Source organism: Macaca thibetana, chromosome 18 (assembly GCF_024542745.1).
Source record: "Macaca thibetana thibetana isolate TM-01 chromosome 18, ASM2454274v1, whole genome shotgun sequence".
Classification (NCBI taxonomy): Eukaryota; Metazoa; Chordata; class Mammalia; order Primates; family Cercopithecidae; genus Macaca; species Macaca thibetana.
Genome location: NC_065595.1, coordinates 71,774,266 through 71,792,709, shown reverse-complemented (window position 1 = coordinate 71,792,709; position 18,444 = coordinate 71,774,266). Strand labels below are relative to the sequence as shown.

At 42.7% G+C, this 18,444-nt stretch overlaps 1 protein-coding gene across 4 annotated transcripts in view; it reads left to right on the top strand.

Moving 5' to 3' along the window:
- PTPN2 (protein tyrosine phosphatase non-receptor type 2) overlaps nucleotides 1-18,444 on the top strand; it is a 98,907-nt gene that overhangs the window by 25,361 nt on the left and 55,102 nt on the right. For all 4 annotated transcript variants that reach the window (XM_050767572.1, XM_050767571.1, XM_050767570.1 and 1 more), the window contains exon 2: nucleotides 399-489. In XM_050767572.1, the coding sequence (XP_050623529.1) occupies nucleotides 399-489 (91 nt within the window). The remainder of the gene's footprint in view (nucleotides 1-398; nucleotides 490-18,444) is intronic.

The following is an 18,444-nucleotide window of genomic DNA, read 5'->3' as shown; positions in this document are numbered from 1 at the left end:
GGCTGACCATAGATACCTCCGTTGCATTCTGCTTCATAGAGAGTTTGATGCTTGCTTGTAGGTATTGAATAGAGGCTCATTAGCAGTAAGTAAACAGATCTAGAGCACAGACTTTGGCATCTGGAGGACCTTGGTTCAGTCCTGGGGCTGACACTTACTAGCTGTGGGACCTTTGGTGGATTTTTAACCTTTGAAAACCTTTCATCCCTCAGATAAAATGGGAAAGAAATTGTTTCCATTAGTATTGTGAGGATTAACTGAGGTGATGTAGACAACGTGCTTTGCATAGTACTTGGCATATCATAAGTGCTTAATGTTATTTTACACTGGCTGGGAAGATGATGTTTTGCTGTGGAAAATTTAAGAGGGATATTAAAATATATTTTTGTTATTTTAAGGAAATTCGAAATGAGTCCCATGACTATCCTCATAGAGTGGCCAAGTTTCCAGAAAACAGAAATCGAAACAGATACAGAGATGTAAGCCCATGTAAGTACTTGTGGGTTTGTGTGCATGTGTATTTTTTGGTTTGTTTTAGGACGCAGGATGTAGTGAAAGGAGGGCTTGGGGTCAGTGTTGATAAATACAATATTTTTTTTTCCTGTTTACATAAGACACGTTCTTTAAAGAAGAATTTAAAGGCGTAGAATAGTAGAAGGAAAAATAATTACCCATAATTATTTCATCCTTCAAACATAGGCACCATTATTTTGGTGTATTTCCCACCAACCTGTTTTTCTTATACACAATTTTTCTTTCTTTAAAATAATTGTAATTATAGATGTCTATATAATATCCATATATATTTCCTTTTCATATTATTCCATGGCCTTTGTAAGTTTTACTTAAAATAGTTATTGGTGTAGTTTGGTTTCTTTCCTTGCCCAAGTTATAAGAGTAGTATGTACTCACTGTAGAAAACTTAGAAAACAGAGAAAAGTATAAGGAACAAACTTATTTAAAAATAAATAATAACAGGTTTATATTCTTTGGAGTTTTTAAAAATAAACATTTTAAATGGAAAATTAGAATCTTGCACATACTTATTTGTAGCTCTTCTTAGCAGTACATTGTAAACTTTTTAAATTATGGACACAATTTTTAATTGCTTTGACAGTGGCTTTGGAAATACCACTCTTGCATAAGTTCCCCTATTGTTAGACATTTAGATTATGATGTATACACATACACACACAATTGTACTAGAGTTTTGGTGTATTCGTCATGCAGTGATTTTATTTTTTGTTCTGATTCATGCAGCTTATTCAGATATTAAATTGGGCCTCCTTCCTGCTTCAGCATGTTTCCCTATGTTTGATTTTAGTGGGCTAAATGTAGATTTTCTCTTTAGGGCTCCTTGTTAGTAGGGACTTGAAAAACAGTATCAGATTGATCATGTTCTGGTTTTTGCTTGTTTCTGGTTGTTCCCCTGTTGACTAGGGTATGGTGCAGCCTGTTAAGATCTCCTATGTAAGTTGAACGATTTCACTCTGTTCAAGGACACAGACTGTATACTTTTATATACTTTGTAGTCATTGGTTATAGGCAAGATATTTAGGGTCTGGATGTACCACTGAAAAATCCATCAATCACTTGAAAAAAAAAGTCCTTATTTTTATTCTTACACGAATAGAATGTTCTTCTTATGTTGACCAAGTACATTTCCAAGAAGGGTGTATTGGCTGATTTTGGGCAAATCAAATGAGAAGCAGTCTCTCAAAATAGTTCATGTTTGTTATAAATTACTATTAAATACTGTGTTTCTCTTACATGCTTTTTTTCTTTACCACCAGTTAGAACTGTTCTTAAAGATAAGTAGCTAGAAGAGTGGTTTTCCATTTTCTTTAGTTGCAGCACACTTGAAGATATGACCCACTTCCTCTGAAACGTGGCTCATGGCGGTGGCAGTTCTGGTGTGGGTGTGTGTTCAGGGAATAGCGGGTGTGGGCAGTAATTCTAATACTTAGGTGCCCTTCCCCTGCCTCCAAATCTCTGAGAATCACTGAGCTAGAGAGAATAATTCTCTAATGTTACCATGAGTTTTGAAGACAGTATTTTCCAGTTTTACACCTTGCTTTGATGCTTTTAAATTTTTTTTTTTTTTTTTTTTTTTTTTTTTTTTGAGACGGAGTCTCGCTCTGTCGCCCAGGCTGGAGTGCAGTGGCCGCATCTCAGCTCACTGCAAGCTCCGCCTCCCGGGTCTACGCCATCATCCTGCCTCAGCCTCCCGAGTAGCTGGGACTACAGGCGCCTGCCACCTCACCCGGCTAGTTTTTTGTATTTTTTAGTAGAGACGGGGTTTCACCGTATTAGCCAGGCTGGTCTCGATCTCCTGACCTTGTGATCCGCCCGTCTCGGCCTCGCAAAGTGCTGGGATTACAGGCTTGAGCCACTGCGCCCGGCTGATGCTTTTAATTTTTTAAAAAACTTTTTATTTTGAAAATTGTAGATTTAGATGCAGTTGTAAGAAATAATACAGAAAGATCGAGTATACCCCTTACCTAGTTTCCCCCAGTGGTACCATCTTGTATAGCTACAGTCCAATATTACATCTGGAAACCTGAAACAATACAGTCCGTCCAGGTTTCACCAGTTTTACATGCACTCATTTGTGTGTGTGTAAGTTCCGTGCAGTTTTATCACGTGTAGATTCCTGGGATCACCACCACAGTCTGGATGCAGACCAGTGGAGCATTCCCGTCACAAGGTCACTTGCACTGCCTTTCTGGGGCCACCGTCTCCTTGCTTGCATCCTCCTTCCCCAACCTGGTATTGCCTTTAATTTATATATATTTGTTGTAATTGCAGTTATTGGATGTACTACACTACATTTGAGTCCTGTAATTAGTTTTATCAAATTGATCTAAATGGGATTTTTGTTTGTTTGTTTGTTTGAGAGGGCGTCTCACTCTGTTACCCAGGCTGGAGTGCAGTGGTGTGATCTTGGCTCACTGCAAACCCCTGCCTCCTGGATTCAAGCGATTCTCCTGCCTCAGCCTCCCGAGTAGCTGGGATTACAGGTGTGCACCACCACGCCCGGCTTATTTTTGTATTTTTAGTAGAGATGAGGTTTCACCATGTTGGCCAGGCTGGTCTTGAACTCCTGACCTCAAGTAATCCACCTGCTTCGGTCTCCCACAGTGCTGGGATTACAATCATGAGCCACCACGACCTGCTGATAATTTTTTTTTTTAACTGGAATGGAGACTTTTTTTTTTTTTTTTTTTTTTTTTTTTTTTTTTTTGGAGACAGAGTCTCGCTCTGTCGCCCAGGCTGGAGTGCAGTGGCCGGATCTCAGCTCACGGCAAACTCCGCCTCCCGGGTTTACGCCATTCTCCTGCCTCAGCCTCCCGAGTAGCTGGGACTACAGGCGCCCACCACCTCGCCCGGCTAGTTTTTTTTGTTTTTTTTTTTTTTTTTTTTTTTTTTTTTTGAGACGGAGTCTTGCTCTGTCGCCCAGGCTGGAGCGCAGTGACCAGATCTCGGCTCACTGCAAGCTCCGCCTCCCGGGTTTACGCCATTCTCCTGCCTCAGCCTCCCGAGTAGCTGGGACTACAGGCGCCCGCCACCTCGCCCGGCTAGCTTTTTGTATTTTTTAGTAGAGACGGGGTTTCACTGTGTTAGCCAGGATGGTCTCGATCTCCTGACCTCGTGATCCGCCCGTCTCCGCCTCCCAAAGTGCTGGGATTACAGGCTTGAGCCACCGCGCCCGGCCAAGTTTTTTGTATTTTTTAGTAGAGACGGGGTTTCACTGGGTTAGCCAGGATGGTCTCGATCTCCTGACCTCGTGATCCGCCCGCCTTGGCCTCCCAAAGTGCTGGGATTACAGGCTTGAGCCACCGCGCCTGACCAACATTTTATTTTAAAGTAAAAACATTTGTAACTTAAGTTATCCTCAAGTATATACATCAATAAAACTCTTATGATTTGTCTCCTTAGCTTTTAGACTCAACGTTGTATACCTGCAGTTGAAGGCTGCAGGGAGACTTTGTTTAAAATGTGCGTGTCAGGCCTCCCTCCATCATCGTTGGTACCAAGCTCTTCCTGTATGCCTTCTCATTGAAAAGCACTTAGCCTTAAGAGAACCGAGCTTCCCTCCTGTGGGCCACACAGTGGTTGTCCATTGGAGCTGTGCTCTGCTGGAAACAGCCCCCAGTGCATGTTCTCCCTAATCATCTTCTTCTTTGCCCCCTCCCTCCCCACACACGCCTCCCTAGTAAGCCATGTTCTCCTGAGCTCTCACATGGAGACTGCTCATTCTTGCTCCTCATGTAGCCACAGGATTTTCTAGTCTGAGCCAGTACGCTTCAGCCTGCAATTGGAAATGATCTCTTCCAAGGCTTGTTGGGCCAGCACATCCCCACACCACCCTGGCGCCTCTCCTCTCCTGACTTCAGTCGTTCACTGTCTTTCTCCTTACCCTCTCCTTCCCACCTTCCTCAGTCTGGGTGACTTCATGTCTCTGGGAAAGAACTATGGCTCATTGCGCTGGAGTTCCTAGCCCTGTTCAGCTCCAGTGACACTGACTTTTAGTCATGTTCCCCTCTGAAATCTGAAACTCTGCTGCCTTGAGGCTACTTTCTGTCATTCCAGCTTTCACTTGCTTACTCCCACTGCACCTGCTCTTTGACTTCAGCAGGATCCTTAGTTGACTTTTTCATGTCTTGTGAAGTTGGAAATGTACTGAATTGAAATTTCGATTAAAAAATGTAGTGTAGCATACTACGTCGTCCTCTAACCTAACTATTAGTAACTTTCTTGCTGTTTTTTTTTTTTTTTTTTTTGAGACGGAGTCTGGCTCTGTCGCCCAGGCTGGAGTGCGGTGGCCGGATCTCAGCTCACTGCAAGCTCCGCCTCCCGGGTTTACGCCATTCTCCTGCCTCAGCCTCCCGAGTAGCTGGGACTACAGGCGCCGCCACCTCGCCCGGCTAGTTTTTTGTATTTTTTAGTAGAGACGGGGTTTCACCGTGTTAGCCAGGATGGTGTCGATCTCCTGACCTCGTGATCCACCCGCCTCAGCCTCCCAAAGTGCTGGGATTACAGGCTTGAGCCACCGCGCCCGGCCACTTGCTGTTTTTATATTTAAAAAATAACTGTGGATTTTTTAATTTCACCGTTTTGTGAAGCTCCAGCTTGGGAAAAGTCAGTCGTTCGTCCTCTCTGCCCTTTGGGCAAATGAGCGTGTGCCTTGGGTGGACTCCGGTGTCAGGTGGGCTCGGGGTTGCCTTGCTGTCCTCATGCCCTCTTCAGCTCCACTGCCACTCTGCTCCAGCTCTGCACCGAGTGAATCATCTCTCCGAGCCCCTCACCACACTCAGAATATCGTCCTGCTTTCAGTTCTACAGATGAAAGTTGTAAAAATCAGGAAACACCACCTCAGCTTCATGTTCTAGCACCTGGAAACTCACTTTCTTTTGCCCCCATCCTTCCCTAAAGTCCCAGGAGAGAAGCCTCCCCTCTCTCTGTCCTAGCCGAATCCTTCGTTCCCATCCTCCTCGTGGGCACTGCTCCTCCTCATCACTGCGCTTTGTGTGTTTTCAGCCTCTTTCTGTCTCATGACTTCTTCCCTTTTGTATAAATGTGGTTCGCTCTCTTTTGTCTCAACCCTTATATCCCACCCCAGCCCCCACGTCCTTTCTTGCCTGCATGGATGGACATTTCTTACCTGTGCACAGGCACACACAGGCTTAAAAGAATCACTGTGCCATTTGTCTCTCCACCCTCCCCACCATGCATGCTTCAGCCTGTGCTGCTTCCCCAGCGTCCCCACTGAAACTTACTCTGAAAGTACTGTAGCTCCAGTTGTCAAATGCAGCGAGAGACTTTCCACTGCTTTCCTTCTCTGTGACTTTTGACATTATTCTCCTGCCTCAGCCTGCCAAGTAGCTGGGGTTACAGGCACACGCCACCACGCCCGGCTAATTTTTTGTAATTTTAGTAGAAACAGGGTTTCACCATGTTGGCCAGGCTGGTCTCGAACTCCTACCTCGAGTGATTGGCCCACCTTGGCCTCTCAAAGTGCTAGGATTACCGGTGTGAACCACCACGCCCAGCCGACCGTGCCTTTTTTCCTAACCCCGTAATTTTTCCGATTTTCCTCTTTGGCCGTTCCCCTATTTTCAGGGTGTCTCCTCCTTACTTTGCCTTTATTTCTTCAGGAGTCTGTTTCTCTCTCCTTCTCACCGTAACACTTGGATGAGTGATCTCGTCTGCTGTGAGTCTAGTTTCCATCTCTGCTTATAACCCCAAATCTCATCTGCAGTCGTGGACTTTTCTGTCTACAGGTCTGTGTATCGAAGTCATCATCTCTGTCTGGGTGTCCTGTAGCCACCTCAGACTCAGTATGTCTGCACACTGAGTGACTGTTCCTCCCTGACACACTTCACTGGCCTTAGCCCCACAGCTGCCTTTTCTCCTTTTCCCCGTGTTCATAAGTGGTGCTGTTATTTACACGTTTTCTGAAGCCGGAAACATTCAGCTCCCACGTCACTAAGTAATACTGATTTCCATTTCCATGATGTATTCTTTTTTGTTTTCTTTTTCTTTCTTTTTTTTTTTTTTTGGAGACAGGGTCTGGCTCTGCACAGTCTCGGCTCACTGCAACCTCCGCTTCCCAGGTTCAGGTGATCCTCCCGCCTCGGCCTCCTGAGTAGCTGGGACTACAGGTGCATGCCGCCATGCTGAGCTAGTTTTTTAGATATTTTGTAGAGACGGGGTTTCGTCATGTTGCCCAGGCTGGTCCCAAACTCCTGGACTAATGCAGTCCGCCTGCCCCAACCTCCTGATGTGTTTGGGATTACAGGTGTGAGGCACCGCGCTCAGCCTCCATAATGAATTTTCTTTCTTTCTTTTTTTTTTGAGACGGAGACTCCCTCTGTCGCCCAGGCTGGAGTGAGTGGCGCCATCTCGGCTCACTGCAAGCTCCGCCTCCCAGGTTCACGCCATTCTCCTGCCTCAGCCTCCTGAGTACCTGGGACCACAGGCGCCGCCACTACGCCCAAATAATTTTTTGTATTTTTAGTAGAGATGGGGTTTCACTGTGTTAGCCAGGATGGTCTTGATCTCCTGACCTCATGATCTGCCCGCTCGGCCTCCCAAAGTGCTGGGATTACAGGCGTGAGCCACTGTGTCCGGCCCATAATATATTTCAAATCCGTTTTCTTCTCCGTTCACGTTGACTTGGTTCAGGCCCTGCTATGCTTTTCCTCATCATTACATTAAGCCTCCAAACCAGTGTCCTTGTTTCCCTTCTGTCCCCACTTCAGTCCATTTTCATAGTATCTGGAGTGATTTTTGTATAATGCAAGTGCGTTTTCCACTCCCCTCTCTAACAGTGCTGCACAATGTTTGTGAATAAGTTAAACTTCTTTAGCGTTATGATGCTGGGCTTTCTGGGGATCGACCCTTTACACACCTCTCTGAATCTTTTCTAGCTATTTTCTTAGAAATTATTCATTTCAGTAAAACTGAATCACTTGGAGTTCTTCCAGTGTGACTGGTTTTTAATACCTCAGTGTCTTCAAATATGTCATTCCCTTTTTGAAATATCCTTCCCCTCCTGTCTCTGACCCACCTCAATCAAAGTTCTCCTTCTGCAAATACCAGCTCAACACCCTCTTTCCCGTGAGTGGCGTTCTCATCCAGTGGAGGTGGTGGTTCTCATTCACTAAGTCCAGGGGGGCTCAGGAATGTGTATTTTTAGAAAACTGGGATGGTGTTGATGTGCCTTTTCTAACCGATAGTCATTATGTCATTTAAAAATGTGTTTCTGGCCGGGCGGGTGGCTCACGCCTGTAATCCCAGCACTTTGGGGGGCCGAGGCGGGCGGATCACGAGGTCAGGAGATCGAGACCATCCTGGCTAACACGGTGAAACCCCGTCTCTACTAAAAAAAAATACAAAAAAACTAGCCGGGCGTGGTGGTGGGCGCCTGTAGTCCCAGCTACTCGGGAGGCTGAGGCAGGAGAATGGCGTGAACCCGGGAGGCGGAGCTTGCAGTGAGCCGAGATCACGCCACTGCACTCCAGCCTGGGCAACAGAGTGAGACTCCGTCTAAAAAAAAAAATGTGTTTCTGGCTGGGTGCTGTGGCTCATGCTTATAATCCCAACACTTTGGAAGGCTGAGGTAGGAATATTGCTTAAGGCCGGGAGTTTGAGACCAGCCTGGGCAACATAGATCCCATCTCTAGACAAAAAAATTTTTTTAATTAGCTGGGGCGTGGTGATGCATGGCTGTAGTCCCAGCTATTCGGAAGGCTGGTGCAGGAGGATCACTCGAGATCGTTAGTTTGAAGCTGCAGTGAATTGCAATGGCACCACTGCATTCCAGCTTGGGTGACAGAGCAAGACTGTCTCTAAAAATTTTTTAAATGCGTTTCTATACATAGTACTTGACAGTTGTTGATTTGGTTCAGAAAACATTTGTTGAAAACCAGCTACATGTCTGATACTGTGCTATGTATTGAGCATGCAATGATGAATATATGTGGTCTGCCCTTGAATAATTTACGGTATACTTGAGGAGATTAACACATAAGCATGTTACAGATATTTTAAGATATGACAGTGCATCGATGGAGCTGAGAAGAGGCTCTGCCCAAGGAGGCAGGGATGGCTTTTAAGAAAAAGAATGGTAGCCACAGCTGGGTAAATAAAGGGGAATGGAAAAAGAATTTTTTAAAAATTCAGAGTCCCAGATCTTTCTTTTCTAGATGTGGATTCAGCCGGTCTGGAAATGTTTATTTTTAAACAATCTTACATGATTCTTTTACACTCACCATGGCACCATTCCTCAGACTGACATATGGAAACTACATTTGGAGTTCTGAATATGAGAAACATAAAGAAAAAAGGATATTTTAAAATAGAATTAGGCTGGGTAGCAGCACATGCTTGTAGTCCCAGCGCTTTGGGAGGCCGAGGAGGGAGGATTGCTTGAGCCCAGGAATTTGAGACTACAGTGAGCTATGATTGTGCCACTGCCCTCCAGCCTGAGCAGTGTGAGACCCTGTCTCAAAAAATGAAGAAAACTGAAAGGATTTGAAGAGGTCCACAGTCTTCATTTAATTGCTACAACCTAGAGATGCCTTAGTTGTCTCAGGTAACTGTGAGACAGTGTAGAAGAGATGGACAAGAACTTGGTTGTTTGAAAAGAGAGTAGCTTGTGATGGTTACTTTGGGAAATGTCTTTATGCTGTTAGAGACTACCGCCAAATTTTTGAAACCTTCCTATTTGCAGTACAGGTAGAAATCCCAGTTTACTATTTGGTCTAAAAGGGAGTGCCAGCAATTGAGTCAACTGTCATGTCTTTTCACTGGCCATCAAAGTGTGTGTGTGTGTGTGTGTGTGTGTGTGTGTGTGTGTTAAAAACCCATAACATAAATTTCTTGTGGGTGTGTATTAACAATATTGTTAACTGTATGAACATTGTTGTACAATAGATTTCTGGAACTTTTCCATCTTGTATAACTGAAACTAAATCCATTGAACAACTCCGTATTTTCCTCTTGCCCCAGCCCCTGGCAGCCAGCATTCTGCTTTCTGTTTCTATGAGTTTGATTACTTTAGAAACTGAATATATGTGTAATCATGCAGTATTTGTCTTTCTGTGACTGGTTTGTTTCATTTGACATACTGTCCTCAAGGTTCATCCTTGTGAAACAGTCAGACTTTAAAGGAAATTAACAGACTCATGATTCTGGTGGTGTCAGGTTACATAGTCCATGGTTTCTTGCTGCTACAAAACAAAAAGATTCTCAAATAAACATATTTTTTAAATGAGTTACTGGAGGGGGAAGAAGGAAGGGAAAACTTCTATGCTTCCTGCCTGCTCCCCCTATGATCTTAGCAAGTGGCATAGCTACTTTGAATGCAGATGTCAGTATCAGCTCTGAGATTTGCATGCGGCTAGTAAAGTAGCCTCAAGATGTATTAAGCAAAAATGAATAGAGTTGTGGAGAGAAATTGACAAATCCATGTTCATGGGCTTCTTAATGAGACAAGATATTTGTAAATAAATAGATTTATGTAATATTGTTAACGTTAATATAAGAAGAAAAATACATAGAACCCTATATCCATCAATTGGAAAATGCACATTTTTCTAGGAGTTACATGGACTGTTTGTAAAAAATAGACCATTGACTAGGCTATTAAGTACATCTTAAAATTTAAGAATTCCTGGCCGGGCGCCATGGCTCATGCCTGTAATCCCAGCACTTTGGGAGGCTGAGGCGGATGGATCACCTGAGGTCGAGAGTTTGAGACCAGCCTGACCAACATGGAGAAACCCCATCCCTACTAAAAATACAAAAATTAGCCGGGCGTAGTGGTGCATGCCTGTAATCCCAGCTACTCGGGAGGCTGAATAAGGAGAATTGCTTGAACCCGGGAGGCGGAGATTGCGGTGATCCGAGATCACGCCACTGCACTCCAGCCTGGGCAACAAGAATGAAACTCGGTCTCCAAAAAAAAAAAAAACAGAATTCCTATCTTATAGCTCATAATTTTTTATCTTAATGCAATTAAAATATAGGTTATTAATAAAAAGATAAACATTTTCATAAATTTGGAAATTTTAACATTTCTAAATCATGAGTCAAGACAAAATTATAATAGAAACTTAAAAATACTTAAAAATAAACAATATATAAAATACCGCTTATCAAACTTGTATAAAGCAGCTAAAACAGTACTGCAAAGAAAACATATTGTCTTAAATATTTATATTATATTGTATTTATTGTTAATTTTTAGATGGAGTCTTGCTCTGTCACCTAGGCTGGAGCGCAGTGGTGTGATCTCGGCTCACTGCTCTGCCTCTCAAGGTGCCTGCCACCGTGCCCAGCTAGTTTTTGTAGTTTCAGTAGAGACGAGGTTTCACCATCTTGGCCAGGCTGGTCTTGAACTCCTGAACTCGTGGTCCACCCATCTCAGCCTCCCAGAGTGCTGGGATTACAGGCGTGAGCCACCGCACCCAGCCTCATTTTTGTATTTTTTTTTTTTTTATAGAGTCTCCCTCTCGCCCAGACTGGAGTGCAATGGCACGATTTCGGCTCACTGCAACCTCCACCTCCCGGGTTCAAGCAGTTCTCCTGCCTCAGCCCCTCGAGTAGCTGGGACTACGGGTGCCTGCCACCAGGCCTGGCTAATTTTTGTATTTTTTAGCAGAGACAGGGTTTCGCTATGTTGGCCAGGCTGGTCTCAATCTCCTGACCTTAAGTGATCTGCCTGCCTTGGCCTCCCAAAGTGCTAGGATTACAAAAGATATTCTAATGTTAGCTACCCTTACATTCCTGCAATAAACTTAATGTGAACATGATGTATTATCTTTTTAATACATTGCTGTATTCAGTTTGCTAAACTTTTGTTAGAATTTCTACATCTATATTCACTTGCATTCATTTGCATTATGATGAAACATGCCTGTGAAATCACGTGGTCCAGTGTTTTCTTTGTGGGTTTTGTTTATTAATGTCTTTAACTGTAAGTGGACTCTTCAGATTCTGCCTCTGCTTGAGTCAGTTTGGTAAGTTATATTTTTCTAGGAATCTCTTTGATTTTTTCTCATAATCATATTTATTGCCATAAAATGGTTGGCAGTATTCAATTCACGCTTCAATTCCTTGTATACCTGTATTTATGTGCCCACTCTTTCTCCTTATATTGTTTATATGCAACTTCTTTCTTTCTTGTTTGATTGTTCATGCTCAATCTTGACAGAGTTGTTCAGTCTTAACTGAGGTCAACATGGTGAAACCCTGTCTCTACTGAAAATACAAAATCAGCTGGGCATGGTGGCTGGCACCTGTAATCACAGCTACTCGGGAGGCTGAGGCAGGAGAATCGTTTGAACCTGGAAGGTCGAGGTGGCAGTGAGCCGAGATTGCTCCATTCCACCCCAGCCTGGGCAACAAGAGCAAAAAAAAAAAAACTTCATCTCCAAAAAAAATTTTAAAACTTCAATTTTAATCAAAGCCAAATCAAAGCTATTTATGATGTTAATAATTTATTCCTGTGAGCCATTGATGCACTGGAGTGGTTCCAAGGAAGAAGAACTAGAACTCTTAGAGAAGAAGCTAGCATTGATCAGACAGGGAAAGAGAAAACCTAAACAGAACAGCGCGATAGCTGACTTCAGATACCTGAACTTTTATATGGAAAAAGGAGTTCTTTATCCTGTGTTAAGCCCAAAATATAGAACTAGGGTTCATGAGCAAATAATAGCATTGGTGATTATCAGGTTAGCATTAGCTCTTAAAAGCTGTTTTAAACCTACGAATGAACCCTCTGAACTGGTATACTTGTTATTGGAGGTATTCATGCAGAGGGTGGATCTTCTCACTGTCAGATCTTCTAGAGAATATTTGTGAATGAATTATAGAGGGTTGTATTAGATTACTTTGATCTGTTTCTTGTGTGCTTCATTTCTTGCCCCTATTCATCTCTTTCTCACCTTCTTCCTGCATTCACCTTTTTGTCCTATTATGTTGTTAATTCCTTAACAGGTGCAGCTTTTTTTTTGACTGATAACAAAAATTTTATACATAGTTTTGTTATAGGGTAGTAAAGGGGGTATTAAAGATATCATTAAGCTTCTCCTTCTCTCTCCCTGAATAATTAAAAGCACCTGGGGTTGGGCCCACATGTGGAAGGCATGTAAGTAAAGGTGGTAATGTCCTTGAAGATGAAGCCTGTGATGTTGGGTTGGCATTAGTGAATCCAGGTACTAATGAATGCATGGTTTCAGTGAGTATAGATACACAGATAGGTACGAACATAGGTGTATATACATGTATGTCTTATCCCTGTCCACTGAGAAATTTTGAGAGCAGTGATAGCTGATTAGCATTGGGTATGCTTAGCTTTTGATATCCAAATTTTATTCTCCACTAGGAGGAAAACAGAGCTTTGGAGAAATGACTGGTTTCAGGTCACGGACAGGGGAAGTGTAAGAATAGCCTGGAATGTCTTGTAGTGACAGAACGTAAAGACATGCTCAAAAAATGGCGACGATGTGTCAGAAGGATGTAGAAGCCAACCTGAGTCCACTGGCCAAATCTGGGATAATCTAAGCATGAAAATAAATAAGATTACAACCTATTGAATAAAATAGGAATTAATGAGCCTATACTGATGTAAAGAAACAAATGAATACATAAATGAGGGATAGGGAAAGTTCTACCTTTGTATAGGTTGCCAACTAATAAATATTGAAATGGATGCTAAACTTAAGTGGGTGAAAATTTGGTGAAGGACAAGATATTCACATAATCTTGAAGTATCCCTTTATAAAATACTTATTAAATATAAAAAGAGGAATAGTAACTCTACACTGGAGAAGTCTGGCCAACACCAGCCTTAAATATGTGATCATGACCAGTAATGAGACCTATCACGTCAGAATCCTGAACCACCCGATAAGATGCAGTGAGCACATAGCATCCCTCTGAGATGAACATGCCAGACAGATACAGACTGAACTCTTCTGTAGGGAGAGAGATATCTGACAACTCAAATGGAGGAACACTGTAAAACAACTTAGAGTTTTCAAAAGGTTAAAAAATACCAGGAAAGAGCAGATTGTATCCTTTTGTTTAAAGGACATTATTGGGACACTTGGTGGAACTTGAATGGTGTCTGGATTAGTAAAGTATTACTGTTAATTTTATAATTTTGATGACTATACTGTAAGTAGGATTATGTCATTGTAGAAGATTAAAAAATGGAATAATCAGTTATGTTTGCAACTTGCTGTCATGACCTGGGAAGAAAATTCTTTGTACTTTACTTGGAATTTTTCTGTAAGTTTTAAAATCATTCAAAAATACAAATTAAAAATATATATAAACTTGGGGTACTGAATCCTAGCCAATACATGAAGTCAAGAAAAGGAAATAAAAGGCATACACGTTGGAAGGGAAGAGATAAAAATGACCTTATTTGCAGATGACATGTAGAAGATCCTAAAGAATCTATCCAGCAATGTCCTGGAATTAGTGAGTGAGTTAAACCAGGTTGTGGGATACAAGGTCAGCATACAGAAGCCAACTGTATTCCTGTATATTAGCAACAAACACATGGAAACCAAGACTAAAAACACATTGTTGTTTACAATTGCTCTAAGAAAATGGAATATGTTGGAATATATCTAACAAAATATGTATAGGACCTGTATGTTGGAAAGCACCAAACACACTGATAAAAGGAATCAAAAGATGACCTAAATAAATGGAAAAGGCCTACCATGTTCATGGATTGGAAGACTTAGCATAGTGAGTCAGTCCTCCCGAGATTGTTCTGTAGATCTGTAGTGACTCATGGTGTCAAATTGTTCCTAAAGATACAACACAGTTTCTGTCAGAATTTCAGGAAGATTTTTTTTGTAGATAAAAAGCTTATTCTTTTATGTGGAAAGGCAAAGGAACTAAAATAAAATGGCTAAAATGATCTTGAAAAATAAAAACTAGAAGCAGCAGTCTACCTAATTTTAAAACTTAATGCATAGCTACAGTAATCAAAACAGTGTGGTAGTGGCAGAGGGATGAATACGTAAGTCAGTGGAACAGAATCTAGAAATGGACTTGTAAAAGTATGGTGAACTGATGTTTTGACAGAGGTGCAAAGCAATTTAAAATGAAATCTCACACCTTACACAAAAGTTAACTGAAGATGGATCATAGATGGATCATAATGTAAAAGCTTTCATAAGAAAATGGGAGAAAATTCAGGATGTGAGGCTGGATGAAGAGTTCTTAGCTATGACACCTAGAGCGCAATTCATGTAAAATATCAGTAATTTATACTAAATCAAAATAAAAAACCTTTGCTCCTCAAAGCACCCTGTTAAGAGGACGAAAGATGAGTACCGACTGGGAGAAAATGTAAACCACATATCTGACAACTTAGATCTAGACTATATATAGAACTCTCAAAATGTAACAGTAAAAAGAAACAAAAACCCCAGTTAGGAAATGGGCAAAAGATATGACACAGATGGCAGATAAGCCTATGAACATATAAAAAACCTCATTAGCCATTAGGAAAATGCAAATTCAAATCATGGTGGTGGGATGTCACTAGACATCTGCTAAAACAGCTAAAATAAAGAGATCACAAAACCCTAAAAATGCAGAGAAGCTGGATCTCATATATGGCTAGTGGGAACGTAAACTGGTCCAGCCACTCTGGAAAGTAATTTGGCCGTTTCTTAAAAAGCTGAACGTATGCTTCGCCTGTATGACCCAGCGCTTGCACTCCTGGGCGTTTATCCCAGAGAAACGCAGTCGTCTGTCCGCACGGAAGTGTGTGCGTGAATATTCACAGCAGCTCTATTTGTAGTAGCCCCAGATTCGAAACAACCCACGTGTCCTTCAGTGGGTAAGTGGTTAACTATTGTGCATTCATAACACAGAATACTACTCAGCAATAAAAAGGAAGAAACTTGACGTAACAACGTAGATAGCTCTCAGAGGACTTACGCTGGGTGAAAACAATTCAGTTCCCAGTGATGACATAGCACATGATTCCGTTTATGTAACATTCTTGAAATGATGAGACTTCTCGAGAGGGAGAGCAGATCGGTGCTTAGGGGTGGAATGGGGAAGAGTGTGCCTGCCAAGGAGCACACAGAACCCTTGTGCTGATGGAATAGGTATGTCTTGTGGTGGTCATGTGAATTTGTTTGTGGTAAAATGGCATGGAACTGTAAACACACAAATGAGTGCCTGTAGAACTGGAGAAATCAGAATAAGGTCTGTTGATTGTAGCAGTGTATTTTCACGCTTCTGAATTTAGGAGTGGGGCTCTGTGGTGAGCCCGACGGTGTCCCTGGCTGCAAAGAGCTTAACTCTGGCAAGAAGGCTGCTGCTGGTCAGGCTTGGCTGCTCCTGCTGCCCTCCCCCAGCGGAGCTGATCAGAATCTTGCCCTAAGAGGCCCCTCTTAAAAGCCACAGCACCTTGGGTGGGCTGGCCTGCCCTAGAGCACTTAACGCTGGGCTGAGGGAGCTGCAGAAGTGTGCAGGGGGAGTGCTGGAGTCCAGGACAGTCAGCTGTACGTGGGATTGGGGCGAGGGGGTGGTTGTTTCTAGATTAAAATGCAGATACACGATCAAGTAGAATTTTGAAATTCCTGTAAATTTTTAAGGTAAAATAGTAATTACCAAGGAATTTTGTTCTTTAATACCCTCTTAGGGTATTAAGGAGGGTTTGTCAGTGAAAATAATCAAGAAGGACTGGTCCAATCGGACCACTGATTTTGACAGACAAGGGAACAGACCCCAGAGTGCCCCTTATCAGAGGACTGTCAGCGACTGGGATGCTGATAATGTTTCTCAAGTAGTAGTCACCCTTTTCTGGGAAATCGTGGCTCTATCTGAAATCATGTAGGCTGGTAGAGCCAAAGCAGAGATCAGAATCCACATCTTTAGATCCCTCGAACTCCCCTCACCCGTGTTTTTCATCTGCACCGCAAAATTCCAGATACCTGTACTAAAAAGTCCTGAAGGTTTCTGCGCTGAATTAGTTTACGCTTAAGAAAGTCAGTGAACGTCAATTCATTTCCTGCTTATGCTTCAGAATGGGTTGATAGTGATTTGTCATTCTAACAAAATTCTAGCAGCTGTGGGAATTTGAATATGTGAAAATCTTCAGGAATTCATCATATAAACAGTGCAAATACTTGCTGACTTAAATTGTTATGACACTCTACCAGGTAGGCACTGAGAAAATGGAAGTAGCAGCCCTTTTTCCCTGATAGTCAAATGTAGGAGGTGAGAGAAATGAATCAGTACAGGATTTCTCAACTCTCCGAACCTCACTGCAGACTGCTCCTCTCCCCTTTGTGCCCGTGGCTCAAGCCACATTCTTCATGTCCCTCTGACATGTTAGGTATGTACCACCTTAAGGCATTGGCCGTTCTCTGTGCTTGGAACACTGTTAACTAAAATATCCGTGAGACTGACCCCTTCCACATCTGTGCTTACATGTGACCCACCTGGGTGGTCAGTCACAAGGCCGATCCTGACCACCGTGTTTAGAATTGCAGTCTGCCCCTCTCCCCAGTGCTGTGAATCCCGTTACTCTACCTTTTTTTGTAGCATTTATTACTCATGTACTTTATGCTTAATGCTATATCACCGATTATAGATATTTGGTCCACATTGTTTGCATGGTGTCTCATGGGCCTTTGGATGTGATGAAAGTAAAATCCTTTCCCCTAAGTCCCTCTACCCTCAATTTGTTTAGGTTCTATCTCTCCTAGAAGCAGAGTCTGAGTTTCAAAGAAAATGGTGCAGTACTGCTGGGCGCTGTGGCTCACTCCTGTAATCCCAACACTTTGGGAAGCCGAGGCAGGTAGATCACCTGAGGTCAGGAGTTCAAGACCAGCCTGACCAACATGGAGAAACCCCGTCTCTGCTAAAAATACAAAATTAGCCAGGCGTGGTGGCACAGAATTGTAATCCCAGCTACTCGGGAGGCTGAGGCAGGAGAATCACTTGAACCTGGGAGGCGGAAGTTGCAGTGAGCCGAGATCGCGCCACCGCGCTCCAGCCTGGACAAGAGCAAAACTCCGTCTCAAAAAAAAAAAAAAAAAAAAAGAAAAAATGGTGAGATACTTACTGATTATTTTAAAGTGAAGATTAGTATGTCTTATTTTATACAAGCTACCAAAGAGGAAAAATGTCCGTTTTCCAAGCTAATGAATTTTACCTATTTTGTAAAGACACTTCTCAGGTGTTCTTTTCATCGCAGACTCTTGGGGACAGATTAAAGAGGACTTTTTCACTTAGGAGATTTGTGGAATCAGAATTTAGTGACATTGTCCTGGCAACTTTAGGATCTTGAAATCATGATGGATTGAAAGACACTGACAATTTCAAGGACAGTAAACTATTGTTTGGAAAAGGTTGAACTTACAAATGTTTCCTAAACAACGTATACTTTATTAGCAAGGTTGTGATGGTGCTTCCTTGGTAATACTCTTTCCATTCCCACTGCCACTACCTGATTCAGGCCTCATCACCTCTTGATTAAGCTTTCAGTGTATTGGTGTATGAAGTTGCCGTCCTCCTTGTTCAGTCCTCCTTGTTCAGTCCATCTTATAGGCTGCTGAGAGTTATTTTCGTGAAAATCAAATGTGTTTACACCAGTCTTTTAAAGAACTTCATTGGCTCACGCCTGTAATCCCAGCACTATGGGAGGCCGAGGCGGGCGGATCACGAGGTCAGGAGTTCAAGACCAGCCTGGCTAACATGGTGAAACCCCATCTCTACTAAAAATACAAAAAGTAGCCAGGCGAGGTGGCAGGCGCCTGTAGTCCCAGCTACTCAGGAGCCTGGGGCAGGAGAATCGCTTGAACCCAGGAGGCGGAGGTTTCAGTGAGCCGAGACCACGCCACTGCACTCCAGCCTGGCAACAGAGCGAGACTCCGTCTCAAAAAAAAT